At 43.3% G+C, this 16881-nt stretch overlaps 1 protein-coding gene across 3 annotated transcripts; it reads left to right on the top strand.

The window, feature by feature from the left end:
* Window positions 1-10: 10 nt before the first annotated feature.
* Window positions 11-7059, top strand: rnf214 (ring finger protein 214). Of its 3 annotated transcripts, none has more exons than XM_083784090.1 (7): window positions 11-170; window positions 261-351; window positions 1388-1611; window positions 2460-2593; window positions 4117-4345; window positions 4511-4714; window positions 5619-7059. In XM_083784090.1, exons 1-7 carry the CDS (start codon window positions 150-152, stop codon window positions 6744-6746), a joined length of 2031 nt encoding a protein of 676 aa, XP_083640216.1. In that variant the 5' UTR covers window positions 11-149; the 3' UTR covers window positions 6747-7059. The 3 variants fall into 3 exon arrangements, with proteins under 3 accessions (XP_083640216.1, XP_083640217.1, XP_083640218.1); XM_083784091.1 differs by having other exon boundaries at window positions 11-161; XM_083784092.1 differs by lacking the exon at window positions 11-170 and having other exon boundaries at window positions 260-351; window positions 1390-1611.
* Window positions 7060-16881: the final 9822 nt, after the last annotated feature.

A 16881-nucleotide genomic window follows, 5' to 3' on the forward strand; every position in this document is an offset into this window, starting at 1 on the left:
ACGTCCCATATGTTGTTCGTGTTAGTAGCGACACAGTAGATTATACACAGTGTTTTTATAATAATAGTAGATAATATAAGACGACGGACAAATAAAGTAATAACGTTACGTGGAAGAACGCTGAGGCCTTGTTCCTGTTTGTTCGTGAAATGATAACTTCGGTGAGGCGCGTGAGTGATTTAAAACTTACACCGGGGGTAACATCAAATCACCATTCTTGTGTTGAACTTGATTATAACTTTTCGTTTCGGTTCAACCAGGCTGGTATGGACGGTGTTGGTGAGCTGGGCACAGCGATGACTTCAGGAAATGGACACGATGCTGCCCCAAACCTTGGGAATCGACTACAAGGTAATATCAAATTGAATAAGGAATTTGGTTTGTCATGGCCGCCATGTTGGCTCCAGACCACTGCTGCATTTGGAGCTGATGTGATGTGATGGGTTGGTTTAATCGCCTGCATGCACGTCACCGTGCTGCGTTTTGTTTAATGGGGAGGCCATTTGATTCACTTTGACGCAACGTTGCTTATTGAACAAGAGACGTGGCACTTGGTAGGTTATTGTTCATTTATATATCATTACATTCAGTACAGGCTAGCACCAAGCTACGTTTATAAGTTGCAACACCCTCCATTAACACAGCCCATTCATGAAACAGACTTTATTGATTGATTGACTACTTTATTGGCATTAATGTAATCAGTACAGGGTACAGTCAAGTCCAAAGGTAGCCCCTCTCGGCACCCCCGGTTGAGCTCCTTTCATCGTTCACCCGTAGGGTCCCTCTGCAGTTCGTAAGCATCGTCTGCTTTTTCTGCACAACATATCCAAAAAGTAAAGGGGTAAGTAGTGGGGTACCCAGAGCTTTACTTTTTAGATATGATGTGCGAAAAAAGGTAAGAATTGTGCATCGTGGCAAATATTCACCGGTGTTCCGCTCTGCTGGTACCCGGGGCATTGGAAACTCATCTCGGAGCTACATAATAAATGGTAAATGGTGCATTTATATAGCGCCTTTATCCAAGGTGCTTTACATAGATTGTGCATTACATTCACCCATTCGGGAGCAATTTGGGGTTCAGTGTCTTGCCCAAGGACACTTCGACATGTAGACAGGAGGAGCCGGGATTCGAACCGCCGACCCATGGATCATTGGACGACCTGCTCTACCTCTTGAGCCACAGTCGCCACAGTAATGGACGGAGAGGTTCCATTATGGTGCTGTATTTTCGAGATGCCGTTAAGTGTGAAAGATGTTCCTCTGCAGCTAGTGTGAAGTTTAGACGTTAATCACTTTGCTTAGCAGATGATGTGCGAATGACTTTCAACTATTTGTGACAACTTGGCCTAGTTAGATTTTTGCTCTCCTTAATTTCCCCACCTAGAGCCTGGTTCTGAGGATGGCCATGTCAACGGCCTAATGTCAGAGAGAGGTGTAAACACCGACGAGGACTGGGAGGCACAGATAAAAGCCATGGAGGAGTATGGGGTCGGCCTGGAGAAACAGCACAGCACACTGCTCACACAGCAGGAGCAGGAGGAGGCAGACTACCAGAAAACAAAACTTCAACTTGAGCAGAAGAAGGAGGAAGGAAAACGCCAGCAACATGTACGGATCACGCCATTCTCTCTCTCTCACACACACACGGTCATGTGCATGCCATAGCCGCAATTTGCAACTCTAGATTTTTTTACAATGGGTTGAATCTAGAGTTGCAACAAGCTCCATCCACTTCCTATTCATCATTTTTGGTTTGTGATCTGCTTGTCTTAAATGACGTTAAACTCACCAACATTGCAGCTGCAGTCCAAGCTTGAATTATCCTCTTTCAATCTGCCGAGCTTGTTTTTCATAAAAATCCCCCGTAGACATGTTATGAGCTACTTTCTGTCCAAAATATTCCAAGAGTGACATTCCGAGCCAGCCATTTTGTATTTTTGCAACGTGCCGTAAAACAAGATGGGGGGAGCGCTTGTTTAATAGAATCTTACCTGCGCAGGTAAGACACCCAAAGAAGAGGCAGACGCAGTGAGACGCCCCATCACGCACAGCCTTCTATTAAACAAGCGCTCCCCCTCACATCTTGTTTTACGGCACGTTGCAAAAATACAAAATGGCTGGCTCGGAATGTCACTCTTGGAATATTTTGGACAGAAAGTAGCTCATAACATGTCTACGGGGGATTTTTATGAAAAACAAGCTCGGCAGATTGAAAGAGGATAATTCAAGCTTGGACTGCAGCTGCAATGTTGGTGAGTTTAACGTCATTTAAGACAAGCAGATCACAAACCAAAAATGATGAATAGGAAGTGGATGGAGCTTGTTGCAACTCTAGATTCAACCCATTGTAAAGAAATCTAGAGTTGCAAATTGCGGCTAGTGCATGCCATTGCCATACATGCTGCGGCAAGTTAGCATCCAGAGGAGACACTAACATGTTGCAACTCTGTTCCAAGGTCCTGATGGATAAACTAGACTCTGTACGTGTTAAGCTCCAGCTTAATAACTCCAAGGCCAGCAGGAAGAACTTCCTAGCCAAGAAAGAGGAGTTGAGCATAGAGAAGACCAAAGCAGAGGAGGAGAAGAACAGGTAAACACTCGATCAACAATAGGTCACAGTTGTTTTTGTGTGGGTTTTTTTCTATGCAGGATTGCAGGTCTATGATAATTCTGATCTTATTCTGTTTTTCGTTCATCTGAGAAGTGAACATTACTTCTCTAGTCCACCCAGTGTTGTTAAAATATGTGAGGGGGTCTGTGTTTTCTTGGTTTCTCATTATAAGCGTCTCTGGTAAACGGTCAAAAATAACAGATTGGACTCCTGACATAATATCACCATTGACCATGCAGGCTACCCCCTTCTAAACTGTCTGTGTATCTGTCTGGACTGCATGTCATGGATCACTGACGTCAAATACTGGTCTCCAAGTAAATTACCTAGGCCCGTCACAATCATTACATAATTGCCTAATTAAATTATTTGAGATTATTTGAGATCTCGCGCTTCGCGGCCGTTTGTGTGCGCTCTCTCCGTTGTGTTCTCCCCCCCCCCCCCCCCCCATATTTGTATGATTATTATATTAATAACGTGTATGCAGCCGCGTTTGGTTTGAAGTTATATGGAGTGATGTTCTAACATTGCAAATGTGTCTTCCCCGTCAAGCCGTGATGGATCATGCTTGTCTGTTGCGTTGCGAGTCTGCACTGTCTCAGTGTGTTAGTCTGCAGACTGCGTGGCCGCCAGGGATATATGCCTCTCCCTTTGGGACTGTATATGATGGTCCCAAATTGGGACCATCGTATACAGTATATATATCTATGCTTCCCATTGCCCATAGGCCGCTTTGCTGTCCCATTGGCTAGAAGCAGCCAATCACGAGGTTGTTGCCAGTGTTGCCAGAAATAAGCTAACCAACCATGTTACCCTCAAGTCCTAACTATTACTCAAAGTATATTTTTAACACCATATATTTCACTGTGTAGTTTAGGAATTGAACACATTGATAACGTTCCCTGCTGCGTTTCCTTAAAGCGGTTTACACAGCCAGTGTGAATGCAAACGCAGGAAATTTAAAATGCAAGAATGATGCAACTTGTCCACCCATTCGCATCAAGTCTACCTAAGTAGAGGTGTGAATGCGACCTTAGATGAAAATACCTGGTCTGTAAGCTTCTCCGTTTTTACTACCCCGTTTCGCACCAGTGAGGGGAGGGAGGGGCTAGCCCACACCGTACCCGCTGCAGTCAGCGCACACAGAAGTCAAGGCAGAATTCAGTCACAATGTCCAGTTTGCTAATTCACAGCAGAATACAGCCAGTAGCATATTAAGTAAAACATTATAGTGGCTATTATGGGAAATGTACACTAACTAATTTACCTCGGAGAATGTTTTAATTCTGGATAAAACCATAAAATGGTCTAATCTCATGGAATAAATGGATGATCAAAAGGAGTTTTTACTGGTGCGAAACGGGGTAGTAAAAACGGGGACGCGGTCTGTAAGCTCACAAAGAGTGAGCATGTAAATCAGCTATTTTTGCTGAATGTTCACCTACATGCCAAGTATATGGATACTGGTTTATCAGGTTAAAATGCTCTTCTCCTGCTGCCAGGCTGTCGAAGGAGCTAGAAGAAAGCGATAAAAGGCTGGTGCTCCTTGAGGAGGAGCAGGCTGAGGAGAAGCAGTCATGGGAGAAGGAGTTGGAGGAGCTGAGGAAGGAGATGGAGAGGGTGCAGAAGGATGCGAAGGATGCTGAAACACTTGCCTTGCAGGACGAGATCACTGCAGTGGAAAAAAACAGAGAGGTGACCATGGCTCGCATCGATGCCTGGCTCAAAGAGGTACGATTCAACGGCAAACAGGCCAACAAGTTAACATCGTCTAATTTATAAAACAACTGGATGGAAACAGACACACTATGTGTCCGTTTTGTCTATCAGCAATTCATAGTGCTTTACAGGCAACACTGAGATACAAACATAAGAATGTGGCTGATATTGTTGCAGGTGGGTCAGTATCTGAATGTTCTGAAGATGGACCCCTCGCCACCGCAGCGCCATTTGAGACAGGAATGGGAGAAACATGAGAGCCTGGTCAGGAGCAGTCGGGGCCAGCTCCAGGTTACCTTCCAAGAAGTCCTGCAGCAGCTCCGACAGGGCAACGAGGTTGAATCCAAGATTAAAGTGCCTACTCTGCCGCAGACTCCCATGGTAACTTCATACAGTTATAATAATACATCAAAAGAAAATATGTTAAATATAAAAAAAATATGTTAAACATTTTTGACTACAATCCTCTACAACATTATTAAATTATTAAACAAGGGTTTGCAAACCCCCTGGGGATTCAAATGCCATCAACGCATTGGAAGGGTTAATCAGAGCATTCCATGCTCCAGTAGACGCGTCTACTGACCTACTGCAACAGTCTCCAGCGCAAAACGTTATATTATGACGTTTGAGAAATTCAGTAGGCTGCATTCTGCGTTGATCACTACTGTTTTGACATCAGCGACGTGCATTGTCTGACATTACAAACCCTAACACTAAATCTCACCCTAACCTCAGTCTTAAACCGGCCATGTAAGTCCCCTAACCTCATATCAGTTTTAACCATCCATGTAAGTCCCCTAACCTCATATCAGTTTTAACCATCCATGTAAGTCCCCTAACCTCATATCGGTTTTAACCATCCATGTAAGTCCCCTAACATCATAACAGTTTTAACCGGCCATGTAAGTCCCCTAAGCTCGTATCAGTTTTAACCATCCATGTAAGTCCCCTAAACTCATCAGTTTTAACCGGCCACTAGTCTGTTGACAATGTGCGTTGTCGCTGGTAGCTGTGATCAAGTGCACAGAATGCAGTCGACTGAGCTCTGGTAGGTCAGTAGACAAGTCTACTGGAGCATTGAATGCTCTGATTAAATGTAATTTTGTCCCTTTCAATACATTGATGGCATTCGAAACGTGTGAAATTGTGAGGAAAATAGGATTTCTATTTATTATTTACAAAAATGTGGTTGCAATGACAACGAATGATAATTGTGATACAAGTGTGAGACTGAGTCCGAGTAAAGGCATAAATAATCCATCCACCTCCTCTCCTCTCATAGGTGGATCTGATAATCGGCCAGATGCGGCCGCAGCCAATGCCCCGTCCCCCGTTCCTGCCCTATCAAATGGGGGCTCCGCCTCCTAATATGGCTAACATGGGGTTCATGACTCGGCAACGTCCCCCCTTCCCACACCAACCTTATCCATACCAACCGTATCCCCACCCACACCAACCTTATCCACACCCCACCCAGCGCTACCAATACCCGAACCACCCACACCTAAACCAGCCTCACCCGCACCTGAACCAGCCCCACCCAAACCAACAGCCACACCCAAATCAGCAGCCCCAGCACCCAAATCAGCAGCCCCAGCACCCAAATCAGCCCCACACACACCCAAATCAGCAGCCCCACCACCCGAACCAGCAACACCCAAACCTACCCAACCCAAACCAGCCACAACCAAACCAGGCCCACTCATACCAACAACAACTACAGCAACAACATCTACAATTCAGACCCCAGATGAGAGTGACCCCACCACCCAAACTCTCTTCCTCTCCTGTCCAAACCCTCCACCCTGCTACTCCATCACCCACACTTCCATCTAACCAGTCCCCCACCCAAACCCTCCACCCTGCACCCACCTCCATATCGTCCTCCTCCACAGTCCCACCCGCCTCTGCTGGAAAACTGGACAAGCTCCTGGAAAAACTGGGGGTGAAGTTCCCACAATACACCCGGGCCCAGCTCATGTCTGCGCTCCAGCAGATCAAGAGCTCTCGTGGCACCATGGCGGGTCTGTCTATGGACGAGGTCATTGAGCAGGTGGGGCTCAAACTGGCTGACAAACCGGCACCGGGCCCCATCAGCAGGCCTACTGCCAGTGCCACTGCAGCAGTCAGGGGCTTCTCTGGTCCACCCCAGCACCCCCCTGGGCCCATTCAGAGGCCCCCACACCCACCTCAGACCCTCCACAACAAGCCTGTGTACGCCCCCTCTCCGCCTCCCTCCCCTCAGCAAGCCTCCACCACTACCAGAAAGCTATGTCTAGTGTGCCAGAACCAGGTGGAGGCAGAGAGCCAGCATCCACTGAGTTGCCCTCACATTGTCCACAGGGACTGCATCAGCGTTTGGCTCCAGACCAGTAAAAGCCAGGCCTGCCCCTTCTGTCCTTGCAAGTGATTCAGGGAAGAGAGGATGATGTTCTATATCAACAACATGATGCTGGTCTGTAACAAGACTCCACAGTTCACTAGAGTTGAAATCAGGAACTAGTTCATACAATTGATCAGCATAGAATATTTTTTATTGAATAATGTGGTTTAGGAATGCATTCATGTAATGTAAAAGACAGTTATACAATATTAATAGCCTTTAATCAACATTGAGATGGACTCAGGTTATCTTTATATTTTATTTTATTTTTTACTTTTTTATGTTTCATTTTATAGAGAAATTAAGTTATAGTGTTGGGATAGACGATCGGTGAACTGAAGCCAGAACTATTTGGGTTTTTGTGTAAATGAGTATAAAACTGACATACAATAAAGTGCTTTTCAAGTAAAGATTGGTAGTCTTGTCTGCAGCAGTGTGCAAGTAATGACAATGAAAAGCACAGATGGAGAATTTGAGAGGTCAGTGAAGAGAAGACTGAAGACACAAATGTCATTGGTGTCAGCCACAACAAATGGAGCTACTGTATGATTGCCTGTGTGTGCTGTGTGGAGTATTGTGAAGGCAGATGAAACACAGCACTTCAGTAAACGGCTGACCAGAGAAAACTGCCTCAACATCTGTCTCCCCTCTTAACTCACTGTCACTGCTAACAGGTATTCACCACCAGGGGGCCATGTGTGAGTATGTGACAGTGAAAGAGTTACAGTAGTGTGTACATGAGTGTGTGACAGTGAAAGAGTTACAGTAGTGTGTACATTCGAGGTGTGTATTTGCCTTGTGTGTTCCCATAGCTGAAGTATGTGCAACCAAACATTTTACACCCTCAAATTTAAGTGTCCCCTTGAACTCCTGTCAGGTTGATGGGACCCCCTGAGACACTCCCAGCCACTGAGGCATGTGCCAGTGCTGCACTTGTCTGCTGAGCAGTAATGAGCTGATATTTACACCAAATAAAAGGTCCCGAGCAAGCAGGGCCCTGGAAGACACTGCTAGAAGTGAGATGGTCCCTTGAGGGCCACAACAGGGACAGAGAGACATACTGTACTTGCAGAACATAGATGCACACATGAACGAAAGGTTGAGCATGCACGGGGACACACGCACATTGCAGACATCAAGTGACAAGCATAAATGAAGCACACAAAAGAAACATACCTTTTCGAACACAGCACACGTATAAACACTGTGCTCATCCTACAACATGTACACATAACAGTATACACAGTGCCCTGTCCAACACAAGAATACACACAAAACACCCACAAGCACCCTAAGAACCACAAGAGACAGGGCCCCTAAAGATTTCCTTCGATAAACACATACACACACTGCCTATACACATGCAGGCAGTGAGGGACTGACTGCATGTCCCCGGGGATGTCCCAGCCTGCCTTAATGGGAGCCACTCAGTGGTCGATAGAACAGGTTAAAGGAGCCATTGCATTCCAATAAATATCCACAGGGGGAGGCTGGCTCTGCAAGTGTCTCAGAGCTGAGAGCAGTTGGGAACAGAGTAGACACAGTGTGACATATACAGTAACAGATAGACACAAGGAGCATGGACCAGAAATGGTATCGTTATCAGTCGAAAAGGGAGAAGAGTCAATTCAGGGCACGCTGAATGTGCACAGTGTGTGAGAGAGAGATTTCAGCTGATCAATATCGGTGTTTGTGTGTGCACTGTTTATGCCTGCATGTGTGTATGCACATGTTTGTGTTTTGTGCGTGTTATACCATTATGTGCGAGTGTGTGAAAGTGAAATAATGTCAGTATGCTGCATTGCTGCCTGAGATGACAAAGCTGTGGTGTGTTTCTGGACTGCTGGCTGCCTCCTGTTTACTGTCTGAAGTCCAATATCTCCCTCCTCTAACAAACTACTCTCTCCCCTCTCCGTCTCTCTGTTTCTCTCTCTTGGTCTTCAAAGGTTAGTCTCTGCCCTGCTCTGACAGTTACTCATTTTACAGCTGGCCATGCCAATAAAGCAGCACATTTCACACAGCGTCTAAGGAATGGATAATGGTCATGAAAATAAAAACTTTTGATGGTAAAAGGTTCAGTTACTAAAATCAGCACTATATTCTTCCAAGCAGAATCTCATTAAGGTGGATATTTTGCAACAGATGTCAGTAAACAACATTACAACATAATTGATACAATATTGTTTGTTTTGTACTATAAAACATGCCAAACGTTCAGTGTTTCAGTATTCCAAGTTGTGTTGAATTAATTGTTTTGGGGGTTACAGGCATTAAGCATAATGTAATAATAATAAGATAAACTAGTGTGTTGAGTTGTGTCGATATAAATAAAAGTTGCAGTCTGGGTGAGGTCAAGTCTAGCCCTATCAGAACAAACTTCTATCACAAGTTCACGTCGCACACATTTACTGATTGACAAAAGTTCAAATGTCTGTCTTTCTGACAAAGCCTGATTGTAGACCAACCAACCAACCTCAACCTGCTTACATTTTTCAATGGTAACATCAATAATCTAGGATTAGACTCTTACGCTACTCATAGCGTACGTAGCCGCCCGTAGTAGATCACTAGGAAAGAAACAACTAGAAAAAGTGCCCCTTCGGGACACAGGTCTCCACCAGGATATGATCGTTTGTGACGTAACAGTATATTCATAATGCTTAGTAATGTTATGAAGATGAATGCATGCTGTTTTCAAAAAATGGCTGGCATACATTAAATGACAGATCCGGCGTAATTACATGACTATAAAGATAGCTAGCTAGGGTCTTGACTGTATTACTTTGTATAGGAGAGACAGAGTTTAATTGCCAGTCAAAGCAAAGACTGGAGGATGGCACGTCCTTGCCGGACATGCTTGAAGAAACTCTTGGGTACTGAATGGCTGCCATGTCCAAAGTGGCCAATGACACCCCAGACTACATACAGTACTGTAGTGTTGCTTTAATGCCACAGGGAAAACTCAGTTTTTCAGCCTCATTTTACTTCAAACAGGATGTCACTCTTTAAAACATGTGTTTAGTGTCAATTTGGGTCATAACTCAAGTGCACACTTAAACTGTGTGTTGGTTTGTTTACTGTTTTACTGTTGAGTGAGACCCACAGTTTGGGAAACACTGCATTAGATCAAAGTGTCTCCCAAATAGAAGGGAGGGAAACAGATTGTTTTAAATGCTGGCTATTCCAATAAAGTAGAAAACAGGAGGGGGTTAGACAAAAAAGGAAGAGCTGTTATGTTATAATTTGCTATTATTTTTTGTGCGTGTAAAGGGTGCGAGTCTGGGTGCTATAAAGATTGATATGACAATTCAAATTGCATTGCTATATCACTCAAACGACGTTTTTGTATTACTGTTGTATGGTAGACAATATATTCAAAGTGGGTGATGCCATGGGCCACGTTGCCAGGGACAGAGTATGAGTACTAAGGGACAGAGGACCACAAGACGTGTGGTCCTGAGGTCCGTTGTACACAATGTACAGCATAGCTTACTGCAACCACGGGGCCCCAGGGGCCACACGTTGTTAGGCGCACCGTTGCTCCAGTCCGCACCAACCAAACTTGGCACAAACACTAGTCACACGAAACATCTAAATTGCACACATATGGGGCGCCATGGCAGTGTTTAGCATTTCAAATGGCCATAACTCAATGTGCTCTGCTCAGCACAATGTAGGACTAGATTTGAAAGTTGTGTAGCGGCCTGAAAATCTAGTTTTCTAAAATAAAATAAATAGCTGATATAATCTCACAATATGACACTATGCAAAATGTTGTGAGCTTGTGTGTGTAGTCACTACACACACTGTAGTGTATATCTGCTATTTTAGGAAAGATTTGAAAGTATAAAAATAATGTATTCTTCCGGAATAACATAGCACTTATATTTAAACGACTCCTATAGCCTTTATGATTAACCTTTACAATTAACCTTAAAGGACCACTTCACCACTTTTCAACCTATCTTCATATAATAGGTCCTCACTAATAATCATGAAAAAATTGCACGATTTGTTTCTACTCGGTCTGTGTCTCATAGGAGGGCTGTGGGCAGTGTAGAAAACGTCTTCCAGTGACATCATCATTAGGCAGATTCTTTTTTAAACAAGATTTTTTTACAAAAATGTTTAGATTTTCATTATCGTGAGAACGATGGCTTCCATTTTTGCATTGCAACTTTTCAGGACTAGAAAGCCTGCAGTTTCTATTAGCTTGTATTCCCCATCGATGATGTCACTGGAAGACGGTTTCTGAACTGCCCAACAGCCCTCCTATGAGACACAGACCGAGTAGAAAAACATTGCGCCATTTTTTCATGATTATTATTGAGGACCTATTATATGAAGATAGGTTGAAAAGTGGTGAAGTGGTCCTTTAACAAGAAGCATTGTTGTCGGGATCATATGAAAGACGTACAGCTGCAGGGCCTCTCTAACCACTATGCCATTCTGACATTCTGGCAACACTAACCATAATCTAGTCAAAGGCTTCATTATAATCTTGTGTTGTTGTTGTTGTTGTTGTTGGTGGTGGTGGTGGTGGTGCTGCTGTCACTTGGGCTTCTTGACTAAAGTTTTGTCCGCAAATGTACACTTTCTCATTATATGACAGCCTTCAAAATTGGTTACAAGGTTCAAACCACCAATGGCATGGGTCTTTGTCCAGAATCTTATTAGAATATCTTGTGACCCACTTTGGGCCCCAAACCACTGGTTGAGAAACACAGTGCAGAAATATTATTGCTGTGTTTAATGTAGCCCTTTAAAATGTCATTTTAACATTGTTTATATTCTGTTAAACCTCTGGTGGCTAGTTAAACCCATTTGATGCATACTCGCCCATAGTAGCATGAAAAGAATTCATGTCAATATTTTTGCCCACATGGTTGAAGCCTACGCTGGGTAAATACAGGCTGAAGTGTGGTATGTATGACTGTAGATGAATACAAATAACACCATAAAAAACACATACCAGGCCTAATAGGGAGTCTGATCTATACTGGTTCCCTCAGAGGACTGATTTTTTTCCCCTTTTCTTTTCCATTTTATTATTTTTTTAGACACAGGGGGGAACAAAATGAAAATAGATATCCAGAACCAAAACATTAACAATTAAGCTTCACAGTAGAATCCCGAGTCTTCATTTTAAAACACCCTTAGAATTCAATTAACACTCAAGATTTTGCCTTTTAATAGGCTTAAAGGACCATACTGGCATACAGTATATGGCATTGTCTATTCTGTTCACAACTTTGGACATATTAAATACTTTTTGTTGGTAAGGTCTTTTTTCTCCAAGTCATAAAAATTTTACCGAATTTACTTGAATAATTGACTCAATGTTGGCTAAACATCTCTGCGCGATAATACTGCGTTTTAATGCTGGCGTGAATTGGATTTAATAAATCAATCTTTCCTCCAGGGACAATTTTCAGATAGACTTTCAAAATAAATCACATGCTTTTTTATACAGTATGTTGAATTACTTCAAGAAAGTTTCAAGTTGCTGTTCAAGTTGATTTCCATATCGTCCAGTGGCTTCCTTCCTTGGAAATCAAACAATCCAAACGAGCTTTTGAAAAAATGGTCAGAGTGAATGCCATGAGTCATAGTCAAAGGGCTAAGCAGTGCCATCACCCATCAGGTATGGTCCTGGGAACCACATGAACCCTGGTGTCCCTATTCTGGGCAAAGTAGCAGATCTACAAGTGCAGCAATGCATCGCAACACAACGCGCTGTAAGGTTGTAGATCTTATTTTCGGCAAAGAGATTTTGTGTAGATGTAAAATGAAGGGGTACAGAACCCTTGGATAGTCGGTACTGATCCCTATATGTATGAAGTTTCCTGTGTTTACATGGCTAGACCATTTCTCTATAGTAGCCTTTTTTTTATTCAACTCTACTGTATTTCAGATTAGGGCCCTATAAGACTACCCTACAGTGTATTTTATTTATTTAACCAGTAAAAGCCACATTGAGACTAAAGTTTATTTTACGTGTGAGAACTGGCCAAGAGAAGAGGCAAATAATGTTACACAGCTCTGCCAGTAACAACAAATACAGGACAACAATATAACAACAGGTATGGCCTGCAGTGTTATATTCAGCCAGGGAGACAACACTTAGGTAATAAGTAACAATGTTAGCATTTTCTCCTTCACTCGCAGTCTCGAATGAATAATGTACAAATGCCATGCCCCTTCACTTCAGTGAATATGTTGGTGTGGGAGTCATAACTGGGTTGCCAGATTCTGCCCCATAACAACTGTCAGCAGCAAACTGTTAGCTCAGTTCCCAGACTGTTACTGTGGTCCAGCTCAGTTCCCAGATGAAGTGAGGTGAGCTCATGAGTGAATTGTGCTCAAATGTTAAATGAACAAATCTGTGTCAAAGTAAAATGATTAATTGGGTGTCCCTTTGGAGGTTTATGTTTGGCTATAGTGCACTGAGAATGGCTTTTCCCTGGTCAAAGTGAAGGATGGTACTACATGAAGACCAATACTCTTAGTAGACTGAGACCCAACTAGCATCATTCTCCTTTGTCTTAAAAGCCAAATTTGTGGATTACATTTGTGATTACTGTGATGTTCTCTCTGTTTACTAATAAAAAGAAACGATGTCCAATGTGGGTTTTTTTTAAAGAACAATAACGATGATACAGTAGTATCACAGTTTATTAACTTTTAGGACAGTGGTTCTCAACCTTTTCAGGCCGTGACCAAACAAAATAATCATATTGATAAGCACTTGGAATGTAGGAGTTGAGGCATTACATTTTGTTTGACTTGGTTCGACAGATAACTATTGTGAAAATAGGCTTTTCAAAATGTTTGTCTTTCTCTTATTATTTGACAATTATGTTTGATCCATTTTTTATAGTAGGCTATAGTTAGTTGATTATCTTTGATGCAGTAATGATCTCTTTCATTCATTCTTTCTTTCTTTTTGGCATTAAAAAGGTCTTAAAGGTCCAGGCCCTTAGGGATTTTTCGCAAATTTGTCTAAAAGCGCCAAATTGTGCACAGATGTAACCCAGGGCATGCATTGGGTCTAATAATTTAGCTAGGGTGGCCGAGTCAGTGACCTTGGGAAACTTTGTGGCAGCTGCTGAAAGTTGGGGTACCAAAATAACAACCTATATAAGGCAACATCTTCTAGATTTCACTATACTTTAAGTAGCATGTGCATGTGTCAAACTAGGGGGTTTTGCAAGAAAAACACTCAAGTGGCTATGGCCGAACCCTATGGCTGAACCAGACTACATTTTTATATCAGAAAGTTAGACTACTATGATAAAACAATACTATTTCATATCTTGCCAAGTGACAGATCCTGATTTGTTTAATATGTATGTTTTAACCATTTGACTGCACTTGAATGGCTGCCGCAAAGAGACTTCATCATGTATGGTTGACTTGACTTGTAGTTAAGCCTATTAAAACTGAGCACATTTTTCTTTGAACCAAAAGAGCTCACCATTATTCACAGTCGGGGTAAATGGGAACAGCAATGCTGCCCTCTTCTGGCACAATAGGGAATGGACAGTCCTCTTTTGTACCAACAATGTTGGTGCTACTGCTGAAATCTGTGCTCACCAGCAACTTCTTGCACAACACAAGAACACTACCAACCTATATTAACTTGTGAGAAATCATCGCCCATCCAGAGGTGTGTGTGTGTGTGTGTGTGTGTGTGTGTGTGTGTGTGTGTGTGTGTGTCACTGTGTGTGTGTGTGTGTGTGTGTGTGTGTGTGTAGCTATATTTGCGAACGCAATGAGCACTAACTATGAGACCCTGCAGATCATGTCTGTGTGTGTCTGTGTGTGTGTGTGTGTGTGTGTGTGTCTGTCTGTCTGTCCCGCTGTGACACCACCCGCCCGCCACCAGAGGGCGCAGCTGTAGCACACACACACACACACACACACACACACACACACAGTAGAAAACTTAAAAAAAAAAAAAACTAACTAAAAAGAAAAAGAAAGTACGTAATTTATTCTAATTGTTGTTTATTGCAATTTACGAGCTGCGTTCGCTTCCCGCGTTTGCGCGTCTTACTTGTTATATTATCTTGACATGTAGGCTGGCTGTGGGACAATGGGTTCTAACTCCTAATCTTATAAAAGCTACAGTACATCCACTCTTTGGATTTGGTGGGTGATAGTATAAAACAGTTTTGTGTGGGTTTTCTCTAATATGTTGTAATGCATGCATTTCATTATTTGTGACCGTTCCACACCATACTCAGTCACTACAGTCCTCCTCATGCCCTTGGGACACATTGTGCATGTGCTCCTTCACGCGCGCGCACTCACGCACGCACACACACTCACACACACGCACACACACACAGGTCATCATGGGTCACAACTTGACATCAAAGGCAGAGCACCAGAACAATGCTTGGTTTTGATTTCCATGTAAATACTTACTGTTCCATTCCTATCTCCATATATCAGACATAACAGAGCAAGTCAGTCAAAACATTTTAACCAATCATTACAAAACACTCCTTGGCCACTATAGGGCCTAGTAAACCTATACCACCCAAGTAGGCTATATACTGTAGGCATGCATGTTTGATGCTTCACAATGCAAACATATTTGATTTAAAACACCATGATTATTGAGAATGAGAATCCAGTCTATGAGTTTACACAGACAGGACCAGAGAAAGGCCTGCACATAAGACAAATCTTGTTTATCATGGAAGCCCACCTGCCCCTGCAGCCCAGTGTGTCTGCGGTGGCATGCACAGGAGGCGATCTAATTAGCTTTTTCTTAAAGGTTGTGTTTATTAGTATCCATCATCGCTGTCGTTACATCAATTAATACTGTTGACGGCGGAGGAGGAATTGTCACTGGGGTGGGCATGGCTAGAACAACCCCCACCCCTTCAGGGGAAGAAGAACCTCCTCTCTTTGGCATTAAAAGACCTGTCATCCCTGCCGCGCGCCCCCGCCCCAGCCCAGCGGTGTCAATTAAATTTGATTGACTGAGTAAAAGAAGCACACAAATAAGCCAAAACAACAGACACAAAAATCTATACACGACTCCCCCAACTGTCAAATCAAGCGCTCGTCTCGTCCGTTTTAGTGGCGTGCGCTGCCCGCCAGCACCACCACGCGCCCCGCTCGCCTCGCACCCTAAACGCTTCCTTCCCCTCACAGCATGCACCAATTAGCCGGCTCCCGCGCCTTCCTTCCAAGGTGTGTGGACGAGAGAGGCACCCTGGGTATTGACTCAGGCTGTTGTCCAATAAATGAGGTCTAATTTATCAGTTTAACTTCAACCCCCCCGTCCCCGTCCCCCCTCCATCCCCTCTCTCCCACTAAGGAAAGGAAAGGAAAGGAGGAAGATAGTGGAGCAGAGAGAAAAAGAATAGCTCTTGTTTTTTGTTACATGAACTGGGGGAGTGCCAGTGGATGGTGCTGTGGTGGGTGGAAAATGTCTGCGGGCAGGGGTGACTATAGGAAGTGAGTGTGTGTGTGTGTGTGTGTGTGTGTGTGTGTGTGTGTGTGTGTGTGTGTGTGTGTGTGTGTGTGTGTGTGTGTGTGTGTGTGTGTGTGTGCGCGCGCTTCTGCATTCCTTAACCCTTACATACCATGTCCTCACATCTCTCAGTGTTGTTTTGCTAATTGTCAGGCAATAAGACCATGTTTCATATTCCAGACTATGATTGAGGGACACTATTAGTGCGAGACCCATTAGGTTCCGCAGGGAGAACCCATGGGCTGTGAGAGAAGCATCAAAGGCCAATTTGCTACACAAACACCATAAATCCTGCCCTGTTAAGTGACTGTTTTTGATACTGTGAAGCTCAGAGAAATAAATATATCGTCCATTATGTATTGTCCATTAAATAACCAGAAGACACAATTCACAGATGAAATCAATCTAGATGTCAGGGGAGTTTCTCACTCAGACCGGATGTAACCTATACATCATCAGGACAATTTTTACTTCTAATATTAGAAAATAGTAAACAAACCCCAAAAGAAACTAAACAATATATGTCATAGACTTATGTGATATGGGAAAAGCAGGATCTAGCAGTAGGCCTATAATTCTACAGATGGATCCTATAGGCTATATGGCTTAATTGGGGTTGTGATTAAATGCCTATACTGTAGCTCCCATAAGGATTTCCCCCATACAAAA

This window comes from Protomyctophum parallelum, assembly GCF_964188405.1.
Source record: "Protomyctophum parallelum genome assembly, chromosome: 15".
Lineage (NCBI taxonomy): Eukaryota > Metazoa > Chordata > Actinopteri > Myctophiformes > Myctophidae > Protomyctophum > Protomyctophum parallelum.